This window comes from Excalfactoria chinensis, chromosome 3 (genome assembly GCF_039878825.1).
Source record: "Excalfactoria chinensis isolate bCotChi1 chromosome 3, bCotChi1.hap2, whole genome shotgun sequence".
Lineage (NCBI taxonomy): Eukaryota > Metazoa > Chordata > Aves > Galliformes > Phasianidae > Excalfactoria > Excalfactoria chinensis.
This window is the reverse complement of record NC_092827.1, coordinates 45,793,333-45,817,772: the sequence shown is the minus strand read 5'-3', so window position 1 is coordinate 45,817,772 and position 24,440 is coordinate 45,793,333. Positions and strand designations below refer to the sequence as shown.

At 38.9% G+C, this 24,440-nt stretch overlaps 1 protein-coding gene across 1 annotated transcript in view; it reads left to right on the top strand.

Moving 5' to 3' along the window:
• Window positions 1-23,629, top strand: part of MAN1A1 (mannosidase alpha class 1A member 1) — a 148,136-nt gene extending 124,507 nt beyond the window's left edge. The window contains exons 9-12 of the mRNA XM_072332956.1: window positions 5,412-5,631; window positions 6,416-6,588; window positions 18,873-18,988; window positions 20,111-23,629. Of these exons, the coding sequence (XP_072189057.1) occupies window positions 5,412-5,631; window positions 6,416-6,588; window positions 18,873-18,988; window positions 20,111-20,231 (630 nt within the window). The 3' untranslated portion in view covers window positions 20,232-23,629. The remainder of the gene's footprint in view (window positions 1-5,411; window positions 5,632-6,415; window positions 6,589-18,872; window positions 18,989-20,110) is intronic.
• Window positions 23,630-24,440: the final 811 nt, after the last annotated feature.

Below are 24,440 nucleotides of genomic sequence, written 5' to 3'. Positions count from 1 at the left end.
TTCATGCTCATCATTGCTTCAAACTGTCAAAATACTGTTTAAGAAGATCCCTGGGGGAAGAAAAATGTATTAAAAGTGTGGACTGAGATCATTTATTGTGCTTTATTATAAAGAAGCATGCAGAGTTGTAATTATCCCCAGTACAAACATCGTGAGCCTTGGAAGTTGAGAACAAAGATGATATTTTTGAAGTTTCAAATTTATTACTAAAGGAAAATGGATAACTGTGGCTTGCAAGAACATGTTATCTCCAGCTACAGTGACATCTTGAGGTTGGAAAGGAAATGCCTGGGTTTTGTTCTTTAAACATAAATAGTCGCTGAAATTCATTAACCATAAGAAAGCAGTTTTTGTAAAAGGAGATTTAAAATATATACATGCTTGAAGAAGTCGAGTGTCAGTTTTCACTGTATTTTGAGGTTTTTCACTTGTCTTCTCTGCTCCTTAAGCAGAGTTACCTTTTTTGTGCTGTGTGTTTATTTTGAATTTAGCAACTTTCTGAGGTACAGAACATTTTTACTGAGAAGCCTACATCTGTGCCAACACTTTTCTTTCTTGGTGACATAATCCACCATGAGAATACCCTCTACTAACAATAAACTTCTTGATATTTTTTTCCTTTCTTAATTCATTTGAACACTGAGATTACTTAAATTCTATATCATCCATTTTGCTCTATAAGCAATTCGGTTCTATGTCCTAAACAACTCAAAGGGTAAATGAAGGACTTCTCTCAATCACAAGAGAAAGACGTGAGAAGACCGTGTATAAACTGTTGTTTGTCCCCTGCAGTCCCTGGAGGTTAGAAGAGCTGTCAGACTAGCATCAGAAAATCCTGTTTTCCTAAATCATAAGTAGTGCTGGAGAAGCCCAGGGTGGGCACCAACATTGGAAATGTGGATAAAAATGGAAATGGGTGTTTATTAGGAGGGGCTGGTTCCATTTGTTTTTGCAAGTGTATGAATTGGCAATATAATGTAAAGGCTAAGAAACAGGCAGAGGCAAAATTTTCACATGCAAACTGATGAGAAAGATGCCAGAAGTACTACAAGGTGCACTTGAATCACAATACGGAATATAGAAGGGACTGTTAGTGTTTCTAAGTGAATTTTCAAGCATTTTTACAGTTATTGAATAGACACAAGAAGGGAAAAATAATAATAATAATAATTTAGCTGCAAGCTTAATTGCAGTGAGGATTGTAAGCAGAGCATTGCATAAAAGCATGCAAACACAAAAACATTCCAGGAACTGAATCAGTCATAAGAGATAGTCTGGCTAAAAATGCTTAGAGACATACTCCAAACCATATATTGTACAGCCCTTCAATGAAGTGAATTTATTTGTTTTAATAGCTGGCAAGCATTTATTCTTCTTTAGTCTCTTTTCCTTTTTTGTCAAGTATAGTATGGAGTCAGGTTATCTACATATATTTTTCTAGTCACTGGCAGGTAGCATCCACTCTTGCTCCCTTCAAGAGCAAGTATTTGCAGCCACTTTTTCTTTGCAACCTTTATGTCGCGTAGGCTTTCTGCATTACCTTGATACAAAAAAAAATCTAATTGAATTGCAGAAATACATTCTGTAAAACAGTTACATGAAATTTCCATTTGCTTAAAAGGAAATCCGTGCTGGCTCCTAACAGTTAGCCATCAATAATGTATTTATCAGCTAATCACAGATCACATTCTTCTAGCCTTTTTTGATTTTTGCAGATGTTGTCTACTGGTTTGTGTTGAGCATATTCATTGCAGTAAAATTAAATAGTCTCCATAGTGAAAATATGACACCAGCTGATCTACAAGTACTGAAAATCAGAAGGAATTATTTGTAGAAAGGCTCTATGTTATACTAGAGCTGCACTTAAAATAAATGTGTGCCTTTTTGAAATGTGAAGATAATTATGTCAAAACAAAACTAAATTGATTCTGAGTATGAAATTGAAAAATTAATTCTGCCAAATAGAAATTTTCACTTGGGTGGATCCTTATCAAATTGCTACCTAATCTTCTTTTATAACAATTTGTTTTAGCAACTTCAGTTCCTTGCCAGAACTTCACCCACAGCACTTCAGATAGCTATCAGCATTTTGCTATAGGCTCATAAGCCCAAGCTTTTCATCCAACTCCTCAAGTACAGACACTTGTTATATTCTTGTTTAAACTGATAGTATTTTTTCCTCATCCTACTACTTTTTTAACTTTGTCTTCAGATTTTTTTACCCTTAAATACTTGTCCATTTATTCCAACCAATGATTTAACCTTGGTCCAGACCTCAAGCGTATTTAAAAAACAAAAATCTTTGTTCAGTCTGTCCTGATGGCACTTAAAAGCTGTATGAAATTCCCTTCAAAAAAAAGTTTTATGTGCCGTTTTAAAAGTGCTTACTGATTTAACCTATAAAAATATTAAAATGTTAGAACTGAACTGTTTAAAAATTCCAGAAGATGATTATTGAATGGCTGTGGTGCACTGAATATAGATTCTGAACTGATCATTGAAAAAATAGAGATTTTCATTTATTATTTACCTTGAAAATACTGTAGTATGATAATGCATTATAGAAACACTACCTTGTACTTTATCAATATTTCAAAGTAAATTCTGAAATTCAACTGTAGTTAAGCTGGATTTGTTGGGAAAAGGGAGGCTTTGCCGTACATCTTAATGTACATGCTGTCACCTGTACAGTTTATAATTTCAGAGAATAGTTGATAGTTGTGTTAGGTATTTTGTTTTACGTGATGGACTATGGGTTTATTAATACATAAATCATTTACCTTTTTGAGGCTTTCTAAATGTGCTGATCTTTTCTAATGCTAAATATTTCTTATTGTCAAGTACTTTGAGCACCTTAAGTATCCCGTTCAGTTTTGGGCCCCTCACTACAAGAAAGACACCAAGGCCCCAGAGCGTGTCCAGAGAAGGGCAACAAATATTGTGAGGGCTGTGGAGCACAAGTCTTATGAGGAGTGCCTGAGGGAGCCACTCTAGCATTCAGGCTCTGCAGTTGTACTGAGTATAACAAGGCAATTTGAGATTCCGTAATATATCAAACAGCTACATAATGAAAAGATATTTAAGTAAAATGCTTACATAGTGAAGATAACTATGAATAACTGTAAGTACTAGTTCTTAATAGGGCTCATTAATAAAATCGGTATAATGTATAATGTTCTCTCCAAAGTAAGAACTATTTGGAAATTATTCTTATTTTGCAACATTTTAATATCAATTAGCATCAGGTTATTTTTTAACACCAGTTTCTGAAATTGATTTTAAAATTTCTCCAATAGGCATTATTTTTTCCAGTTTGACATTTTATCCAGAGTTAAGGTAAATAAAAAAGGAGAGGGAACAAAAAGCATGACACTGAAAGGCTTACTGGTATATCAAAATCCATTTTCATACTAGAATAATAAAGTCTGGTGTGGTTCTAGTACTTCTGAATGCGTATGTTATTTCTGTCAGGTACAGTAATGCTTCAGTATGTCTTTCATTTAAGAAAAAAAGAAAGGCAATATAAGTAAATTTATTTATCAATCAATTTTTAATTTGTTTGTTTTTGTAATAAATTCTTAATCAACTGTAAAGTGACCAACAGAGTTATCAGGCATTAACAGAATTGTTGACTTGGTGAGATGGAGAAACCCTGCTGATAGGTCTAATGAAGCGTCACTAAATTAAGTTTTTCATTTCTGAACTTGATTTTAGACCACTTATCCTTGAGAATGCCTAAGTAGTCTGAAAGCTATTTCCCACAAAACTGTTGTGTAAAGTTTTAGCAATAAGGTATCCTATTGGAGTATACAGACTGCTATATAAAAACGCTAACAGCGCACTGAAAGATGTTGGGAGTTTTCCAAAAATTTCTATTTTCCCATAAATTTCACCTGTTTATGCAGCTGTACATTTTGTGACAGGTTCTATAAACTCTGTTCTATCAGTTCTTTAATTATACGTTAAGGAACTTCATACTCAGTGAGATAGCTGATAAGAAAACACATTTCAAAGAGCATTATTTTAAAAAGCCGTACCTTTGTGTTTAATTCCGCTTTCAGTCGGTTGATTTACACAGGTTTTGTTTAAAATATAGAAAACTTCATTATTTGCTGATGCTTTAAAATTTAGGTATGTTTTCACTTGGCATCCAGTGCTAAAAGTATATAATCCAGGAGGAAACAAAAAGATTGATTATCTTTCTAAGACAGTAATGGACCTGGAGGCAGGCAGAAAACACCCTCACAGCATGCTTTGCACTAGTAATAGTGGAAAACAAACTATATCATTTGATATGACATTCCTGCCTACCCCACCAACCCCCCAAAAAGAGCTACATAGTAAGTAAAACTTGTAGAATTTTTCTGCTGATGCTTCTGGTTTACAGAAGATTTTTTCATGCTTATGAAACAACCTTTACAGATGTTTAAATGGGAAGAAATAACTATAATCAGTATCTTCTCATTATTACATAGTGTTTTTAATCCTAGCTTTTTTATTAATGGTTCTTTGCACTGGTGCTTTATTAATTTTCTTTCTCTTGTACAATGCATGGTGGTTAACTGAATGTGTGATAGAGTTGTTCATCTCCTCTCCACTATCCGTTAGAGGAAATAACTTAATCTCTCTGTGTGTCTCTAATTAGTGTGCACTCCTGCATCACCACCACTGTTTTAATTCTGTTCCCCTGCAAACATATGGATGTTTTCCTGGATTCTGTAATTGGTGACCAGACATTGCTATCAGCACCCACTTCTAATTCTCTCCCAGAGATGTGTTTCTTCTTCTGCTTAGGTTTTTTTTTTTTTCCCCTAGAAGTCTCAGATTCTCTGCTCTTGATTTATGACTATGGAAGAATTCAATCTTGGAGGGAATTCATTGGTCTTGATTGGGAGTGCCATATAGTCCCAAAAGCCCAGCATCATTTAGTACACTCACTCAGATTTTTTGAATATGAATTTAGACCTGCATATAATACACATGAATTTATATCAATAAATGAATTTGTTCTCAGAGTTCAGATTGGAAATATGGACACTAAAGTAATTGCTAATCACCATTAAAAATAAAATTATCTGAAAATGTTCAAATTAGGAAGGAGAAGAAAAATATATAAATACTATTTTATTTTTTAGGCCTTTTGTATAAGATATACTGCATAAATTGCTGAAAGTTGTGGCAGTGTTAATCATCCTTACCAACATATTTTAATCTATGTTGATTTAGCTACACTTTGAATTTGTGCCAGCACATCCATTTTACTTTATAAGCAAAGTCAACACAAAATAAAACCAATTGACCTATAAAACAATCTTAAGGTCTCTCTGTAATTTGTCTTGGTCTTTCATGCTTTACCAAGCGGTAATTTTTGATTAGTAGTAATAATAATAATAAATAATGTGCTTCCACAGGCCATAGAGACCCACCTCATTCGAAAATCAAGTGGAGGACTGACATACATCGCTGAGTGGAAGGGTGGACTGCTCGAACACAAGATGGGACATCTGACTTGTTTTGCTGGAGGCATGTTTGCTCTAGGAGCAGATGGAGCACCTAGTGACAAGACAGGCCATCACATTGAGCTTGGTGCTGAAATTGCTAGAACTTGCCATGAATCCTACGATCGTACAAGTAAGTACAGTATCAGAGAGTTTGGTTTTATGAAGGCAGCCATCTATGCTTAATTCACAGTGGTGAATAAAAGTTGAATCATTGCAAAAACTCTCAGTGCTTTCTCTGATAAAATGTTGCTTTGATTCAGAAGTAACTTTAAAAATGGCTGCTTTGTTTCATAAATAATTTCTGTACATGTGGATTACAGCTACTCACTGTAGTATCTAACATTACAGCTTTTTTTTTCTTTCTGTGTTTCCAATTTCTTCATAGCCAAATACAAGTCAGGGAGGGGATCTGTTCATTTATGCATCATTAATTATGCTTTATGCACACACACAAAAAAAATTATTCACAATTCTGTTGGTATATATAATACTGCAAACAAAGAAATGCATAAAGAAAGTGAATCTCTGTGCAGGAAATTTCTTTGGATTCGTTCATCTTATAAAAATAGTCCTGGCAGCATTTCAGGTCCCAGATTGTATTTTCAACACAGAAAAGTGAATATCCTCATCTTTTAAGGAAAACCTAAGATGTTTCTAACTATATAAAATTGCTCAGAATGCAAATGTTAACATCGCTGTTCAAACTGGAACTGCTGTTTAAGACATTGATGAAAAATAGCCCTTTAGCACTGTGAATTATTTGCAAAATATTGGGAAAAAGGAGCTGCTGTATTACCTGTCAAAAATTATATACATTTTAGGCTGCATGCCTCATGTGGTATGAAATTTGACAGGTTACATGATTTGAAACCTTTTAATGCCTTTCCTTCAGCATATGTTTTTATATTGGGTAGGCATGAAACTGGGGCCAGAAGCATTCAGATTTGATGGTGGAGTTGAGGCCATTGCTACAAGACAAAATGAAAAATACTACATCCTACGACCTGAAGTCATAGAGACCTACATGTACATGTGGCGGCTTACTCATGACCCAAAGTACAGGCAGTGGGCATGGGAAGCTGTAGAGGTAATGTTCTACAGGATTCTTTTCTTATTAAATTCTAGTATCTTGTTATGTGAGCTATTGAACAAAATATGGATTTTGCTTAGCAGTAAGTAATCAGTAATATCAACTCAAATTTCCAGAGATTCATTTAGTAAATGAGATAAGATGATTTTGGCTGACTCATCTCCTGTTGGTACTGTATACTTAAAAAATACTTTGTGATTTCCCTGATCAGGGTCATATTTGAATGTTCTGTTGAAGGTGCTGAGTATTGCTGCATGTGAGTGGAAAGTGAAAATATGACATATTTAAGTCTTATACATGCAAAGAAGCTATATGAAGTGTATTTTCTATAGTAATTATGTTAAATGATTTTAATTAGGGTGATAAAGGCCAAGATTAAGTGTCCAGATAGTACCAAACATTCTAAAATTGAGTTACTTTTAACAACAGGTCATCTGGACTGAGCTCCATTAACAATAACAGTCTCATCAAGATTTCAATTTCTGTGTCCCACAATCTTTGAATTTCAACCAATAATGCTGAATCTAGCAACATGAACGTTCTACACTGCAAAACTTGTCTTGTCAAATCCGTCACTTTTATCCTCTACTGATAGTTCAGGCTGGCAGTGATGAAGTCGCTGAGAGAAGCCTGTGGGCTTCAGGGGACTGGGGCTGTTCATGAATGAAGTGTTATCTTCTGTCCCTTCATTTGCACGTAGGGATATGGAGAGGACCAGGAAAACCCATCTTATAAGTACTTGCCTGAGAGTCTGGTGTAGGAATTGTGTCTTTTTTGACCATGGAGTGGGTTACTTGATGCCTGACCTGATGGCTGATGATGATCGGTTCCACATAGATTGCAGGGGGAAAAGAATACTGGCCAAGGAGCTGTCTGGGCTCATTGATATTAGACTAGATTTGAAGGGGGAAAGGGTCATAGCAAGTCATGACAAGATATGGGATGGCAGAGCTAAGTTGTAGGGACAAAGGGTTAGCAGGGGCCCTCATCCAGCTACATCTTATGGTAAATTTACTAAGCAGCAAGCTGGCAGAGCTCATCATCAGGACTTTAAACTAAATTTGACGAGTGAAGGGGATGTACTGCTGAGGAACAGAAAAGAGTAAGGGAACACTATAACTTCAGGAACCAGCAAGGGAAAACGTCAAATTTTTCCCAGAGTTTTGGGGAGGACTCACTATAGAAGGTAATGTGACTGAATGCCTAACTGAAGTGACTCTTTACAAATGCACACAGCATGGGAAATAAGCAGGAGGAACTGAAAATTGTGGTATAAACTACAATCATATTGCCATCATGGAAATATAGTAGGATGACTCATGTAACTGGAATATTATGATTCAGGGTTATGAGTTTTATGAGCTTTTTAGAAGGGATAGTTAATGCAGGAGGAATGGAGGAGTTGCCCCCCTGTTAAGAAGTGAATAGACAACAAAAAGGTTGAGAGCCTGTGGGTTAAAATTAGGGACTAGACTAATAAAGAACATCTGGTGGTTGGGGTCTACTACTGGCCATCGGATCAAGGGGAGTCTGCTGATGAGGCCTTCTTGCTTTAGCTGCAAGAGGTGTCACATTCACAGGCTCTTATCCTGATGGGGGATTTAAACCACTCAGATATCTGCTGGGAAAACAATGTGGCGAGCTGTAAGTGATCCAGAATACTCCCGGAGTTCATCAACGATAAGTCTATTGCACAGACCCACCGGAAGTGAAAAGTTGCCAGACCTGTTGCTCACCAATGCAGAAAACAGATAAGATCAATCACAAAAGAGGTTAAGGTCAGAAGCAGCTTGGGATGCAGCAACCATGCCCTGGTCAAGTTCATGATCACAAGGAACGTGGGCCTAGCAAAGAGTAGCATCAGGACTCTGAACTTCAAAAGATTGAACTTCAGGCTGTTTAAGAAATTGTTGGAAGTGGTCTCCTGGGAAACTGTCCTTAGGGAAAAAGAAACAGAACAGAGCTGGCAGCACTTTGAGGATACCTTTCTGAAAGCACAAGAGCCCTCCATCATCCAGGATGAGAAAGCAGGCAGATGAGGCAGGAAATCAGAATGACTGAGCAAGGACCTGATGGTCAGGCTGAGAGAAAAAAAAAAAATGAAAAGTATAAGCAGCAGAAGCAGGTATGAGTGGCCTAGGAAGAATATAGGGAAGCTGTCCAGATGTGCGGGGATGGGATCAGGAAATCCAAGGTGCAGATGGAATTGAATTTGATGAGGGACATGAAAAACAACAAGAAGAGGTTCTTTATATACATTGGGCAGAAAAGACAGGCAAAGGAGAGCACGTCCCCTCTGGTAAAGTGGAAGTGAGTGCTGGCCTTCTCAGACAGGGAGAAGGCTGAGGTACTTAAAGCATTCTTTGCCTTTTTCTTCATGGCCAGTCAGGCTTCTCATGCCTTTTGCATTCCTGAATCCTTAAGGGGGGGGCAGGGGGGCAAAATCTCAAAATCTTGGAGCAAGTCCAAGACCACCTCATGTGGCTGAATATGTACAAGTCTATGGAGCCAGACTACACACATCCCAGGGTTCTGAAGGAACTGGCTGATACAGTTGCCAAGCCACTCCATCATTTTTGAAATATCATGGCTGTTAGGCAAAGTACACTGGTGACTGGAAAAAGGGAAACAACGCTCCCATATTCAAGGAAGGGAGAAAGGAGAACCCAGGGAACTACAGGCTGGTGAGCCTCGCATCTGTGCCTGGGAACAGTTCCTCCTGGAAGACATGTTGTGACACATGAGGGAGCCAGCACTGCTCCATGAAGGGTGGATAGTGTCTGACCAATCTGGTGGCCTTTGGTGATGGAGAAATGTCACCGGTGGACAAAGGAAGGGCAACTAATGTCATATACCTGGACTTCTGCAAGGCCTTTGACAGACCACATCCTTATCTCAGAATTGGAGAGATACAGATTTGATTATGTGGATTAAAAATTGATTGGATGGTTGTAGCCGGAGAGTTGTTGTCAATGGTTCTATGTCAAAGTGGGGGCCAGTCAGAAGTGGTGTCCCCCAGGGGTCTGTTTTGGGACTGGTGCTTTTCAACATTTTTATCAGTGATGTAAGTAGTGGAACTGAGTGCACCCTTGACAAGTTTTCTGATGGCACAAAGCATCTGGGTAGTTCAGATGACACAATAGAAGGAAGGGACACCATCCAGAGGGACTTGAACATGCTGGAAAAGTGAGCACATAAGAATCTAATGAGGTTCAACATGGCCAAGTACAAAGTGTTGCACTTGGGTTGAAGCAATTCCAGATACAGGAAGTCCAGTGGAGAAAGATTTGGGGGTCTTAGTGGATAAAAAGCTGGACATGAGCCAGCATTCCACTCTTGCAGCTCAGAAGGCCAACAGTATCCTGGGCTGCATCAGAAGATGGGTGGACAGCAGGGAGTCGGAGGTGACTGTTCCCTTCTGTTCTTCCCTTATGAGGCCCCATCTGGAGTACTGTGTCCCAGTCTGGGGCCTTCAAAACAAGAAGGATGTGGAGCTGTTGGACCAGGTCCAGAAAAGGGCCATGAAGATGATCAGAGGGCTGGAACTCCTCTCCTATGAAGAATGGTTGAGTTAGTTGGGCTTATTTAGCTTAGAGAAGAGAAGGTTCTGGGGAGACCTTATTGCAGCCCTCCAGTACTTTAACTTAGGAGCTTACAAGCAGAAACAGAAACAACTTTTTATGTGGTCTGACAGTGATAGGGCAAGGGGGAGTGGCCTTAAACTAAAAGAGTTTGGTTAGATATTAGGATGATATTTTTTGCTTAGAAGGTAGTAAAGCACTGGAACAGGTTGCCCAGAGGGGCTGTGGATGCCCCATCTCTGGAGGCATTCAAGGCTATGTTGGATGGGATCCAGGCCAGCTTGATCTGGCAACCCTGCTCATGGCAGGGGGGTTGGAGCTAGATGATCTTCAAGGTCTCCTCCAACCTAAGCCACTCTGTGGTATGAGGTTATTTCCCTTATTTCAGTGGTTAATCAGTCTTACTGTTGGACATGAATACCATTGGATTTACCTTGTTTTGTCCTCCAGACATGGGCTTATACTGTGCTTCCAGAGTTCATTTATTTTCTCCTCACATTGATGTTGTACTTCTTAAAGTATCCATCTGCCTATCACTCTTTGAGATTTTTAAGTGGACTGAGATCTTATGAGAAGATTAAGGAGGCTAAAGAATATTAATTTTGTGGCTCTGTATTCTAAAGAAAAACACACAGAAAGAAAGCAAAACTCCCTGCGGTGTTTTGTTGTCAATGACCCCTGAGTCCTTTGCAGGGCTATTGCCTTCTGGGATTTTAAAACCATTCTGTTTGTCAGTTTGTCCAACACATCTTGTTTCTAGGAATGTATGATTGTAACTTCAGAATGGTCCTCTGCTAGTCGTAGAAGCTTGCTCTATAGTCAGGAAAGAACACACTGACTTGTTGCACAATTACCTGTCCCTGTGAGACCCTACTGGAGAGCTATTACTGCATTACAATTCAATGTACCTGGCTGCAACATGACATCTGCTGGCTCCCTGTACAGCAACAAAAGTCTGTAATTGTACTCCACCATATTCTTTCTCTGAGATACTGAATGTATCTCAAATTTGTGCAAGAAGAGCATTTCAATTTTGGTTGTTAGTGTCATAGGTTACCCTAAAATCTACCGGCACCCATGACAGGGGTATAGACGGCCTGCAGGGCCGCTATCCCAAAAGGAAAAGAAAACAAGGAAAGAGAAAATAAATACAGCGGCAACGATCTAAGGAGGCACACTATTTTACTAAATACTATATCGGAATACAGAATAACACAATATAATGCAATATAATTGGAATTAAGGCTAACGAATCAAGTAAAATAAGAGAGAGTGAGTCCCGAAACCGAGAGGCCTACTGTAACTCTAGGCGAAACGGCTGGAACGCTTCCACACACTCCCCCATGGCTGGCAGGATCCGAGAGAACGAGTCCAGCACTGAAGTGAGATTATATAGTCCTGGTCATATGACTGACCGTGGTGCTCCCTGGGACATGTAGTCTTCTTTCTGTGAGCAGCAGATTCGTCAAAATTATCTATGCTTAACATGATGTTATGATGTGGAATACTGATAGCAAAATTACAACATTGCAAAACCATGACATTCCACCCCTTATTCTACATCATTACATTATGCTTATTACACACACACACACACATATATAGTTGTGAGTAATCAGCAACCTTATTTTCTTAACAACTTATATCTATTTCATGCAAATCCATAAGCTGAAAATAAAACCCCGTAACTTAACACACTATTATTTACTAACTCGAGAAAATGGCAAAACTGCCGGAAAGAGGAACATGATAACGGTGGAGGGAGAAAAAGGGGAAAGGCAGCACTAGTGGGGCCTCCCCCACATCAAGGTGCATTCATCCTTTCCCTAAGCTACAGGGCTGCTGCACGGAGGACTTCTCGGGACTGTCCTCCTCTGTCTCCATCAATCTGGATGTCAGGCAGGAGCCCAGAGCATAAGCAGAGGGGAGAAGCAGACCAGCATCACTGCTGGTGGTATGGCCATCCTCCAAGTCATCTGTTCCGTCCAGTGGAACAGAAGCATCAAGGAGAGGCTCATCAAGAAACTCCCCAGCAGGTGATCACAGTATCACAGTATCATGCGAGTTGGAAGGGACCTTAGAGATCATTGAGTCCAACTCCCGGGATTTGAGCCCTCTGTGTAGCAGAGCGGCACTTCTACCACTTGTGCCACAGCGGGGATTCGAACCCGGACCTCCGGCGTTGCAAGCGGCAGTTCTACCACCGTGCCACCGGGGCGCACATTGGTGCCAGCAGCTTCACATACTGGCCTGGAAGGTTCAGCTCCAAACCCTCATAGGGGAACAGCGAACCCAGGCCTCGTGGCTGCAGGATGACCCCCCCTCACTGTGGGGTGGCTCACTTGGCACATCCACACCATCCTCACCATGGGCTTCTGCTTCTTGCCCAGGTGACAGGGATAGGAGTGGAACTGCTGGGGCAGTGTCTGGAGTACCATGCCTCCATAGAACTTGCTTCTCCAGCCCTAATATGGTATTTTGGGCGATAGCATGGGGTACTGCGTATGTTTTGAGCCACCCAGTGGTTGCCTCCACCATGGTGAGCACATAACGCTTACCATTGCGAGATCATGGCAAGGTGATATAATCAACCTACCATGCCTCCCCATACTTATATTTTTGCCATCGCCCTTCCCCCCAAAAAGGTTTCCTCCTCTTGGCTTGTTTAATTATGGCGCATATTTCACAGTCATGAATGACCTGAGCAATAGCATGCATAATTAAGTCCACCCCTCGGTCTCTGGACCACTTGTATGTTGCATCTGTTGCTTGATGGCCTGAGGTCTCATGGGCCCATCGAGCTAGGAATAATTCAGTCTTGTTCTGCCAGTCCAAGTCTATTTGAGCCACCTCAGTTTTGGCAGCTCGATCAACCTGATGGTTATTTTGATGTTCTTCAGTAGCCTTACTTTTAGGCACGTGAGCATCTACATGGCGCACCTTTACAACAATGTTTCTTATTTGGGCAGCAATGTCTTTCCACAGTTCAGCAGCCCAAATAGGTTTACCTCTTCGTCGTTGCCAGTTGTCTTGTTCCCACTGCTGCAACCACCCCCATAAGACATTTGCCACCGTCCATGAATCAGTATAAAGATGAAGCATTGGCCACCTCTCCTGTTCAGCCACATCTAAGGCCACCCCTCATGCCGGACAGCCGGGCCTCCAGTGGGCTGGATGGGGGCAGTGCAGTTCTCCTGCCCCATGGCCATAGCGGTGGGCGCCTGCTCAGCCTGGAAGCGCACCAACCCCTTCCAGATATGGAACAGACCCACCGGGAGAGCCGAGACCGGTGTTGTCCACTTGGGGTTGCGCTGCTCCGCTACAGGCTGCCTCGTCTGGGCTCGGTAAGGAGCCTTGCTCTGACCGGAGGTTGTTACACTCGGACTGGAGGGCGTCGTGCTCAGACTGGAGAGTGTTGCACTTGGACTGGAGAGTGTCGTGTCCAGACTGGAGGGTGTCACACTCGGACTGGAGGGTGTCACACTCGGACCGAAGGGCATCTCGCTCAGACCGAAGGGCAACTCGCTCAGACTGGGGTGCGCCTTGCCTGGACCAGAGGGCATCAAGTTCGGACCGGAGGGTGTCACGCTGATATAGGAGGTCATTTCTCTCAGCTCTGAGACTCTCCATCTCAGCTCTGAGACTCTCCATCTCAGCTTCAAAAACTTTTTCCCTCTCTGCCTTTTCAGCTCTGAGACTCTCTCTCTCAGCTTCAAAATTGAATAAGGCCCAATAGGCATTAGCCAGGCCCCAAATCATTTGTGCCTCCTGAGATCTGCCTGTGCCGCAACATTCCTGCCTCAAATATGCGATCAAGCTCTCAGGATTCTTCAAGTGTTCAGGAGTAAAGCTCCATGACGCTGAAGATGTCTGCCTTTTTAAAGTCTCCTCAAAGCCTCTCCACACTCCCTGCCACTCAGTATTCTCTGGTTCTGGGGAAGACTTCCTCAGAATGTTATAAATCCAGATACTGAGTGAGATTAATAAAATAACCAACAGTATGTTCAGGGAAATTAACAGTGTGGTCAAATGGGCATTCAAAAACTGCATAATGGATTCAGGGAAGGGACAAGGAGCATGCAGTCCCCTGAAAAGCAGTTTTACTAGCAGTTTTAACAGAGCACACATTTTTTTTTCCTCTCTTCAATAACGAGATAGCAGAGCTAAAAGTTTACAAAATATTCCGGGGTATTGGCAGTCCGCCTGGACTTTCAAGGTCAAGCTCCCAGGTGCAGAAACGTAAACTTTAGATAGCTCCTTAACGAAAAAAAAACTCGTAGCTCTGTAAAAGCTAAAAGAACAGCAGGAAAAACAGCAGCTTTTGCAGTTTTTGCCCACTTTTGCCCAAATTATGCCCACTTTTGCTGGCAATCTGCCCGCATTCTCCACCAATTATGTCACAGGTTACCCTAAAATCTACCGGCACCCATGACAGGGGTATAGACGGCCTGCAGGGCCGCTATCCCAAAAGGAAAAGAAAACAAGGAAAGAGAAAATAAATACAGCGGCAACGATCTAAGGAGGCACACTATTTTACTAAATACTATATCAGAATACAGAATAACACAATATAATGCAATATAATTGGAATTAAGGCTAACGAATCAAGTAAAATAAGAGAGAGTGAGTCCCGAAACCGAGAGGCCTACTGTAACTCTAGGCGAAACGGCTGGAACGCTTCCACACACTCCCCCATGGCTGGCAGGATCCGAGAGAACGAGTCCAGCACTGAAGTGAGATTATATAGTCCTGGTCATATGACTGACCGTGGTGCTCCCTGGGACATGTAGTCTTCTTTCTGTGAGCAGCAGATTCGTCAAAATTATCTATGCTTAACATGATGTTATGATGTGGAATACTGATAGCAAAATTACAACATTGCAAAACCATGACAGTTAGATACTGTCAAGGAATTAAATTCATGGTAAAATCTGCTTTCCATAGTGGAACTTTACTAATTTCCAACTCTTTATTTCTTGCATATTCTGTGCAATTCTATATCTGCAGTAGACATTATATTTAGATAGGTAGGGTATAGTTATTGAGGACAATGTGTTTACTGTCTTCAGGCGTTGGCTATATATGTCTTTAAATGATAGGTTGCTGAGTTACTGATTCCAAATTATTATTTATTTATTCATTCATTCATTCATTTTTGCAAAGCCTCTACCATAGAGTGCTGTTCCCATACTTCCTTCTTTTCTAACACCATCCATATGCATACGTTTTCCTACTGGACTCTTCCCAGATAGATTATAATTGAAATGTTTGAAATCACCCTTTATGGAAGTCATCCCACTGGGCTTCAGTGATGCCAAGTTTATAATGTTCTTTTTCCAGATGATTTTCCTGACTCATTGTTACTGTCCACACTGTTAATACTGTTATAAGCAATTAAAATGTTTTCCTTATTATTATTATTGTTCTTTGCCCTGGTTCCGTTTGTTTGTGTTTATTTCAAGTCTGTATACTTATTTACCTTCTTATTGCTCTTCCTAAGTTCCTTGTTTAACATTCTTGTGGCTACTTTAGTCTAGCTCCAGAGTAACGTTTTAGAGCCCATCTGCAGCAGATGCAGCTGGTCCCGTTCTGTACAGGCCCATCTTCCATTGTCTTTGTGTGCAGCTGCGTGTTTCACAAAAACAGATCTTGCAACTTCACAGAATCCATACAGTCAGCTGTAGTATTCATGTATTTTCCTTTTTTTTCTCCTTTGATGTTTCTAGGCCATACAGCTCTACTTGATGCTGCTTTTTTTTTTTTTTTCATTCCAGCGTGTGTCATGATAGTTTACCACAACTACTGCACAAGTCCGTAGATTCACCAAGGATAGAAGTGACCTCCAAAATCATCGTCCAACCATCCACCTACTGCCAGTATTTTCCCATTAAACCGTGTCCTTAGTATAGCATCTAGATGTTTCTTGAACACCTCTAGTTCAGCTCACTCTTACTTTTAATTCTTGCACCAAAGAACACATCTCTCCATACTTGTCCTCTCTGGGAGTTCCCTACCCACTGAATATGGGAATTCTAGTTACCAGCACCGTTGTCATTAAGAGAAAGCAGAGACTGGAGAAAAAAATAAAAGAAGGGGGGGGGAGGAGGGGTGTATCTATCAGTCCATTTGCTTAGTCTGAAAATGCTGAGTTTTAGGTATTTCATGTCCATTTTCAACACATCCATTTCATGATACTGACAACAGTACTTCATATTTGTTTTCTAGTTCCCACGTAGTAAGAGGCTGCACTTGTGTCATGGTCATGAACTGTTAAGCTCTCCAAAGCAGAACATTCTCTAACTTTTATAGTCTGAAAAAACACTCTTGTCTCTCCATTTTTTTTCACTCTGGAGGCTTGCTTTCCTGCCTCAGTTTGTCCAAGATCATTCTGTAGGTACTTCAGTTTCTGGAGAAAATGCAATGATGACCAACAGCAAAATCCACTTTTACTGAATCAGAAAGATTTTATCAGCTTAGCTTATGAATGTCTCCCTTTCTGCATTATAATTATGGCACATATTTTGAATTCATAACACTTCCTTTGTTTTTTTCCTTTATGAGACTTTGAGACTGACAACTGATTTTCACTTTATTTATGTTTTCCATTACTAGCATAACTGATCCTAGCCACTCTCATTTTCCAAGGTCTACTAATTTAAAATGTGTTAAGTCAATTCTCCTCACCTACCACTACTCCCTTGTAGGTATGAATGTCGCTCTGTTCTGAAATGGAAGTCATGGGCACAAGAGGACATTCCTGACAGATAAAGAGTGGTTACAACAAATATGTTTTTATGGTACTTAATGTTTTGTTCCTTTAGTGTAGTGCAAAGTAACTTTCAGGGGTAAGATGATCCACATTTGCACAAAGCAGTACCACCAAAGGGCTAAAATGATGCAAGTTGATCTCTTAGTTTTTGACACAGCAGTGTATTCAGTTATGTATATGGTGTCTCTCCACAATTAACTCTGGTTATCCTGAGGAAAGCTCAAACTACGTTAGAGCATATAAACCCAAAAAAGCAATTTGTTTTATTTTGCTTCACCTTGTTTAAAATGCAGATGTTTCCTTGAATACTAGCTTTATCCTTCAAGTTCTCTTTCTGTGGTGCCTCAGAAAACATAATCTCGTATTTGACATTGAAAATCCAGGCACAGATTCAGCATTTTAAATTCATTGCAGGTTCAAGTAGATGAGAGAAAAGGAATTCCAGCCAGGGGAAATTACTAGTTTAAACTTAAGTATATTTGTCACTTAGTAAAACTGTCCAGGAAAATTAAAGAATTTAAACACACACAAGAGAAGACAAATAGGCCTGTTATATTGTAAAGGATCTCTTCTGGAGAAAAATGTCTTTTAAATGTACAATAGGCAGCTTACCCTCCAGTGAAAGCAGTAGAGAGCTTGAAGTGCAAGCTAAATATATGCAGATTGCTAACCGTACCTCCAGGAAACATAGGAAACATAGGATATCTACTCACAACAAGACTCAGCTTTTAGAGCAGGTGGAGGTGATAGATACCTCAGTAATCGTTGTTGACTTTTAGTCCCATCTTTCATCAGAAAACACTTATTCTGCCTGCTTACTTGTTTTCAGATGTATCTTGTGCCTTTTCATTAGTTTCTGCTATATGTGGTTTGAAATACAGAATAGAATTTTCTGAAAGAAAATCTATACATCTCATCGTCACTTCAGTGATGTTTGTAATAACTTCAGAAATTGAGGAACTAGTTGTGTAATGCGATTAGAGCCTTTCATCTCCTCCTCAGGGTTTTGATGAAGCTCCAGGTATTTCTGCTTGAATGTTGTTGCTCACATGCCTATTTCCACAGTTAGCACTGTGTTGCAGAGGAGGGTGGTCTTGGGTAGACATAGTCAGCCATGATACTCACTGTCATTTTCCTTGTGAGAAATTGTTTACAGGTAAAGACCGTTTTCAGGATTTGTTTTTGAATAATGAGTTGTTAAATTAAATCATTGTAGGTTCTCTCCAGGATATTTACATTGAATTTAATCACGTAGCTTTCTGTCTAGCAAGAAACAAAGGTCTTTTTTCAGAAAGGTTTTCGAAGAAAAATAGAATCTAATGCAGAAAGAAATTCAGTCGCAGCCCAATATCAGATGTTTCCCTATCAAAAATGAAATAATTGAAAAAGAAAAACCAAAAAACCCTCAACATTTTACACAGGAAATGGACAGTTGGCTTCCGCTTTCCAAAACTAAGGGAAAAAAAAGTCAAAGAAAAGATTGATCTTAATCATAGCATTCAATTCAATAACAGTAAGTTGTAAGCAGTAAAATATGACCAAGGAAGGTGTCTATGACAGGATCTCTGAAGGCTGTACAGACAAGCCTATGACAGAGAGGGTAAATAGAAAAAAGAAAATAATGAATAGTTCTTATATCTTAACACTGATACATCAGTATACATTTCCCTCTGAAAACTGGTTTGTGTTCATTTCTTTTATGAATTTATCATTTTGATTCTCTTCTTAAACGTGAAACTACACATATGTTTTTAAAGAGATTTCCATCTGGAGCTCTATGTAGTCTTTAGCTCTTTATCAAATAAAAATTGTCAGAAATTTGTGGTAGTTACTTGTGTTACTGTCATACAACCAAATGACTGATTATTCATATTATTAAATATCTTGTCTTTTCTTTCTTTTTTTTTTTTTTTCCCCTCACCTGTTTTCAGGCACTGGAAAAACATTGCAGAGTAGATGGTGGCTATTCCGGTATTAGAGATGTTTATAGTAATCACGAAAGCCATGATGACGTGCAGCAAAGTTTCTTCCTTTCGGAGACACTCAAGTAAGTTAAGAAAGTTGCTTGCATTAATATCAAGTAGTCCTATGTATCATCTTTACAGATAAGTATTTATCATTAGTACCCTTGACATTCATGTAACAAAATCTGACTGGAATGGTAGAGCTTTTCTTAGGTGACAGGAAGCCAAATTGCCTTTTTTATTTTTTTCTCTTTTATATCAGTAAAGAAAATTCTATGACTTTTTAAAAATGATCTTTACTTTTGTTAAAAACACTTGGTAGTGTTTGGTGAGAAATTACATCTACAAGCATTGGTAGGTTCTAATTACATATGCCAACACTAGGGAAGCAAATTGAGAGCACAGAGGACTTATCAGGCATACATCACGTAATTTTCATTTTAAATCTGCAGACTGAGGGGGAACAAAAAGTGATGTTGCATGGTAAGCTCACACATCCTGTTAAGAGGAAAAAAACAAAAGTCCTTATTTTATACCACTGTCTCCAAAATTGTTAATAAGTGTAGGAAGTTTTATTTAGATGGTCTCCAGAGGTCTTCTTCAACCCCTATGATTCTGTGAAAAGTCTTCATGGGGGATAGGGATTGAGAATAAATTTTCATTTAGGAAGGAGAGTTTCACCCCTATGATATCTTTAATAATCATGTTAGAGAAGCTACTACACTGTACCATTGTACTAAATAAAATGATGGGTTTTTTTTATTTTTATTTACTGCTGGCTTTAATAGACGCTATCTTAATAAGTGGCTCAACAACCTCTTGGTCCTAGTACTAGGAGATGGCTTTTATTCTTCAGGATTCCTAGGCCAGATGTTTCTCTCAGAAGTAATATGAGATTGGACTATAGTATTTTCATTACTTCACCTTGATAAATTGAACATTCAGGAGGAAAATATATATACGTATTGGTTATATATGGAAATAAAGTAGTATTTATCCTTGAAAACATAAACATATTTTTCCTCTAACAGAACAGAGGAGCTGGGCTGTTGGTCTCCACTTGTTATTGCCCTTGATTCCAGCCTGAGTTGAGTAGCCCCAAAGTTTTGTGCTCACCCTTATTATGCTAGGACTATTCATGTTTTCTTGAAAATGATTGCTGACATGGTCACATTTCCTGCTTTTTTTTTTTTTTGTCTTGCCAGATACTTATATTTGCTATTTTCTGATGATGACCTTCTTCCATTTGAGCACTGGGTCTTCAATACAGAGGCTCATCCCTTCCCTATTCTTCGCAAAGAGAGTAAAGAAGAAAAAGAAAAATAGATCAAGTTTTAACTTGTTTCATTCCTTATGTTTCTTTCCAGGACTTGGGCATGTGATTTTATTTTAAATCCTTGAGTTAAATTCTTAAATCAAGCGTTTTGCAGTCTGTTTTCTTTAACAGTAAATATTTATGAATGGACCCAAACTAATAAAACTTCAGTCATCAACAGAACCACTTTTTAGAAGAGAAATACAACATCTGTCCAGATTTTGTTAGTCTGCAGTGTAACCTTGGCCAAAATGAGCAGAGGGTCAGCATGCTACTTGTTTCCTGTTATACTTTTCATTTGACTGCAAAATTTTTTCTCCTCCATGAGGAGATGTCTGCTTTAAGCTGTAATATTTTGCCATGTTGCAAAAAGCCATATTGAATTAAGTATATAAAGAGCTTTTTTCTTTTCCTTTTTTTGTTCTATGTTGATTTGTTTTGTGTGTCATCCAAGACAAATATTGTGACTGTGACAGCCTCTTCTTATGCGGGTCTATCATTACTTGGTAAAGTATCTGATGTATTTCATTGTCAATGAAGTCTACATAGGAATATTTTCATCTCATGCAGACACAACTCTGAAACTGCAGTATGTGTTTGAGTTAGTCTCAACTAGTCTTATGAGTTTAGCACATTATTTAGCACACTAGTTTTTCAGGTTCTTATTAGAATATTACTGTAGAGTAAATAGTTTCTTCCCTTTTCTAAGTGGAGTAATCTTGATGCCTTTAGTCAGGCCAATATGGAGTAAAATAAGATAATCGTTTCTTATTAAGAAAAGGAGACTTGCCATCTTTATGTTTTTAATCCAGTAGCATTCATTCGGTTAGATAGTAAAAAGACAAAATAAAACTACTCAATGCATTTATCCTTGAAGTTGAACTGAGAATTATAGCAGAGACAGTTTGGTTTTCTGTGACATTCTCAAGCACTCAGACTGGTTCAAACTTGACACTAGTCTTTGTACTTGATTATCACAAAGCAATTTAATGTATCTTTATGAATAAAATCATATTCAGATGCCTAGAAGAAAATTCATCTCCTGCAGAGAGGAAATTATCCAGCACAGAACTAAAACTTCCTGAAAGCACCTATCCTGGCTTCTGTAAGTGACAGAAATGCATTATGTTGTAAAATTGTCCTTAGATTAGAAGCTTAGTTTACTAAGAAAGGTAACAGTTTTGCCAAAAAAAAGTTTTACTTTGTGGTATCACCAAAGGGAAAAGAATCAGGCACAATCAATACCTTCTTTTACTTAAATGTAGCTTGGAGTGTCTTACATTGTTTTTAAGTCTACAAATGTTTTCACTCAATGAAAGAATGAATTTTATATATTTTGAGTAGGGTACAGCACCTGGCTTCCCTTTTTGAGAAAGTGCATTATGAACTAATTTGACTGCAACAAAACAAATGGCTCTGATCAGTTATCAATTTTAAGCCTTGTACGCTGTCCATCTCACATATCCAGGGTAGCTAATCAGAGCTGAGGAAACGTGTTTATTTAGGCATTACAGAGTACATTTTAGTACTTTTTCTATACTGATTGAGGTCTGTAGTATAGGCCTTACTTATGTGGAAGCCAAAAGCAAAGATAACATCACATATATTTTTATAAACATGGGAGGGTGACCCATAAACTTTTCCCTCTGGAGCGTGTAAGATAGCACTGCCTGTCTGGTTCCACTGCAGACAGAGAAGACAGTCTGCCATGTGAGCTGCCAAAGACATTTCTACAGGGGGCAAAGCAAGAGTATCTCCAGTGACACTACTTCTTCTTTCAAAGGCCTGGCAGAGCTGTGCAGTCATACGTGGAAGTTAACAGAAGGACTCTACTGAGCCTCTGCGACCCAGAGCAGGGAGAATGAATATAAATATATACACAGCTGCCTAATATAAAGCCTGCTTGGATAGAATCAGCAAGTTGGCTTGAGACTTTTTGCTCTTGTGCAAAAGTATTCTATCTTTAAGTATGGATTCTCTCATGTCACAGTAACAGTGTGAGAAAAGTGAAGAAGGAATCCTTGCCCCTCCTCTGTTGAAAAGCAGAATTCCTGCTTATGTCAATAATCCAGAATTTGTAACGGTGAAGTACTGGAGTATTCACTGTATTTTGTCAGAAACTGTGTTCATAAGGGAGCTGTTTTTTCCCCAGTTACAACAGAGAAATGATAGCTATCTCTCTCTCTCTAAATACACAATTACCTTCCCCCTAAAAAAAAATAAAAAGATTATACTTTCATCTTATTTATCTTTATACCTACCACATGATAGTGCACGCACTGCTATAGGCCCCATATCGGTTAAGTAACTTCAATAACTCAGACAAAAGCGGTTTTTGAGAAATGCATTTTGTAAGCCTCTTTTTACATGATTTTCTTAACCACAGTATGCTTCCCCCCTAATGTGTCCAGCAATCTTGTGTTTATTTAATAAGCTTCAGAGAAACAGTGGAGAACCTGATGAGCTCTTCTTGTTTCAGAAAGCAGGAAAACACAAAACTGTTGTATGCATTGGGTCCTACGTGCTTAAATACATGTCATGACTGTTTACTTGTAATACAGACACTCAGTGTGAGTATTTTTTAGTTTGATAGTTACGATGATTTGAAAGAGCACAAATTTGATGTGACTGGTATTGGTATTCAGGTTGTATGTACAAACTGCACTATACTGTACTTTTTGTAAAGAAATGTAAGTAGACGAGAAGATTGTACAACGTGTAGATCTGCCAACTGTAAGAAAACTTTTCATAAACTGAGAATATATTGATTTTATTTTTATTTTTTTTTAATAACCCCAGAACACCAAAGCGAGCGTAATCATTTTGAAACAGTCACTGCTTACCAGTGGTTGTTAGATTGCTGAGATAACATTCATGTTATTTCCCATTCACTTAACTAGCTGTGTGAAAGTGGCTAGCAATGGTTGCTTTGTGTCCCCACTCATTCATAAGAGCAAAAGAAATTGCATTATGGAGGGGTATAATCTTTGCATAAACACACTCACCTATCCTCTTTCCATTTCTGTGTAGCAAAATAACACATTTAAATCTGCATATGTTAAGTCCTAAGAAATAAATCCTTTTAAAAGGCAACCATACTGTTTCATAGAGAAAAGAAACCAAACTTGTTCTGATCATTTGTGAAATATGTATTGCATATTTGTTGATTGTACACAGATTTTTGCAACGTCCTATGGCTCACTGTTTCTATGGTGACTCCATCATACACTGTTTCCATTTCTGAGACATTTAAATTGGTTTCGATTTGTACATATTCCATTTAGTCTTCTCATCTTTATATAAATCCTGAAATGATGGAATACATAATAGATCAAGATGCTTAATTTTTAAGAACTTATATTTGTAAAAATTTCTCTATTGTGAATAAAGTCTTTTAATATATCTGTTCAACTTGTTCTATTCTTTCCTAAGTCAATGCGCTGCAGAAGTAACTACAGTAGCCTGTTCAATAGCCTGGTTTGGCTGCTGTACTCATAAATTTTTGTCAGCAGATTGTTTACACACAGGTTAGTACTCTGTATTTGTTTAGATACTTTTGTTAATACTCATTTAATTTTAGTCAGCTTATAGAATCAGTATCCCAAAAGTCAACTCTTAGAATTCACAGGAATTTCTTCTCCCAAATGTGTTTTGCTAGACAGTAAGCTACCTAATGACAGTGGGAAGCTTGGAAGTCAGGCAGCAAGCAAAGCAAAGTGAAGGTCAGTCACTCAAATTCACATCGCAAAGTGCCATTTAGAAACAAGCACTTGGGTTGAGATGGCAAGTCTGTCAGAGAGCCTGGTGCTACACGACATGTAATGAAACACTGTTGTTAGCCCATGCTCCAGAGGAGAGAGGAATAGTTCACAGAATCACAGAATGATTGTCATAAGTTGTCATAAGAACTGTAGCTACGCTTTGTGTCAAAAGGCTCTGCCTTTAACATCTCTGATCTAAACCTTGAAATAACAGCCACACCTCATAGATAAGCTTGTTTTCTCTGACTAGTAGAAACCATCATTGAAAGATGATAGTGAAATAAGCTGCGTGATTTCACAGAGCAGTCTCAGAAGCATCTGTTTTTATCCAAAGACTTACTCATCACACCTGTGCAAGTAATTTTTCAGGGTAGCTGTTTGATCTAGTGTTTCATTTCTCCAGCACAGCTGTGCATGTGCAGCTGTACCGCACAGTTTTCATGGTGGTTGAAGAGCAGC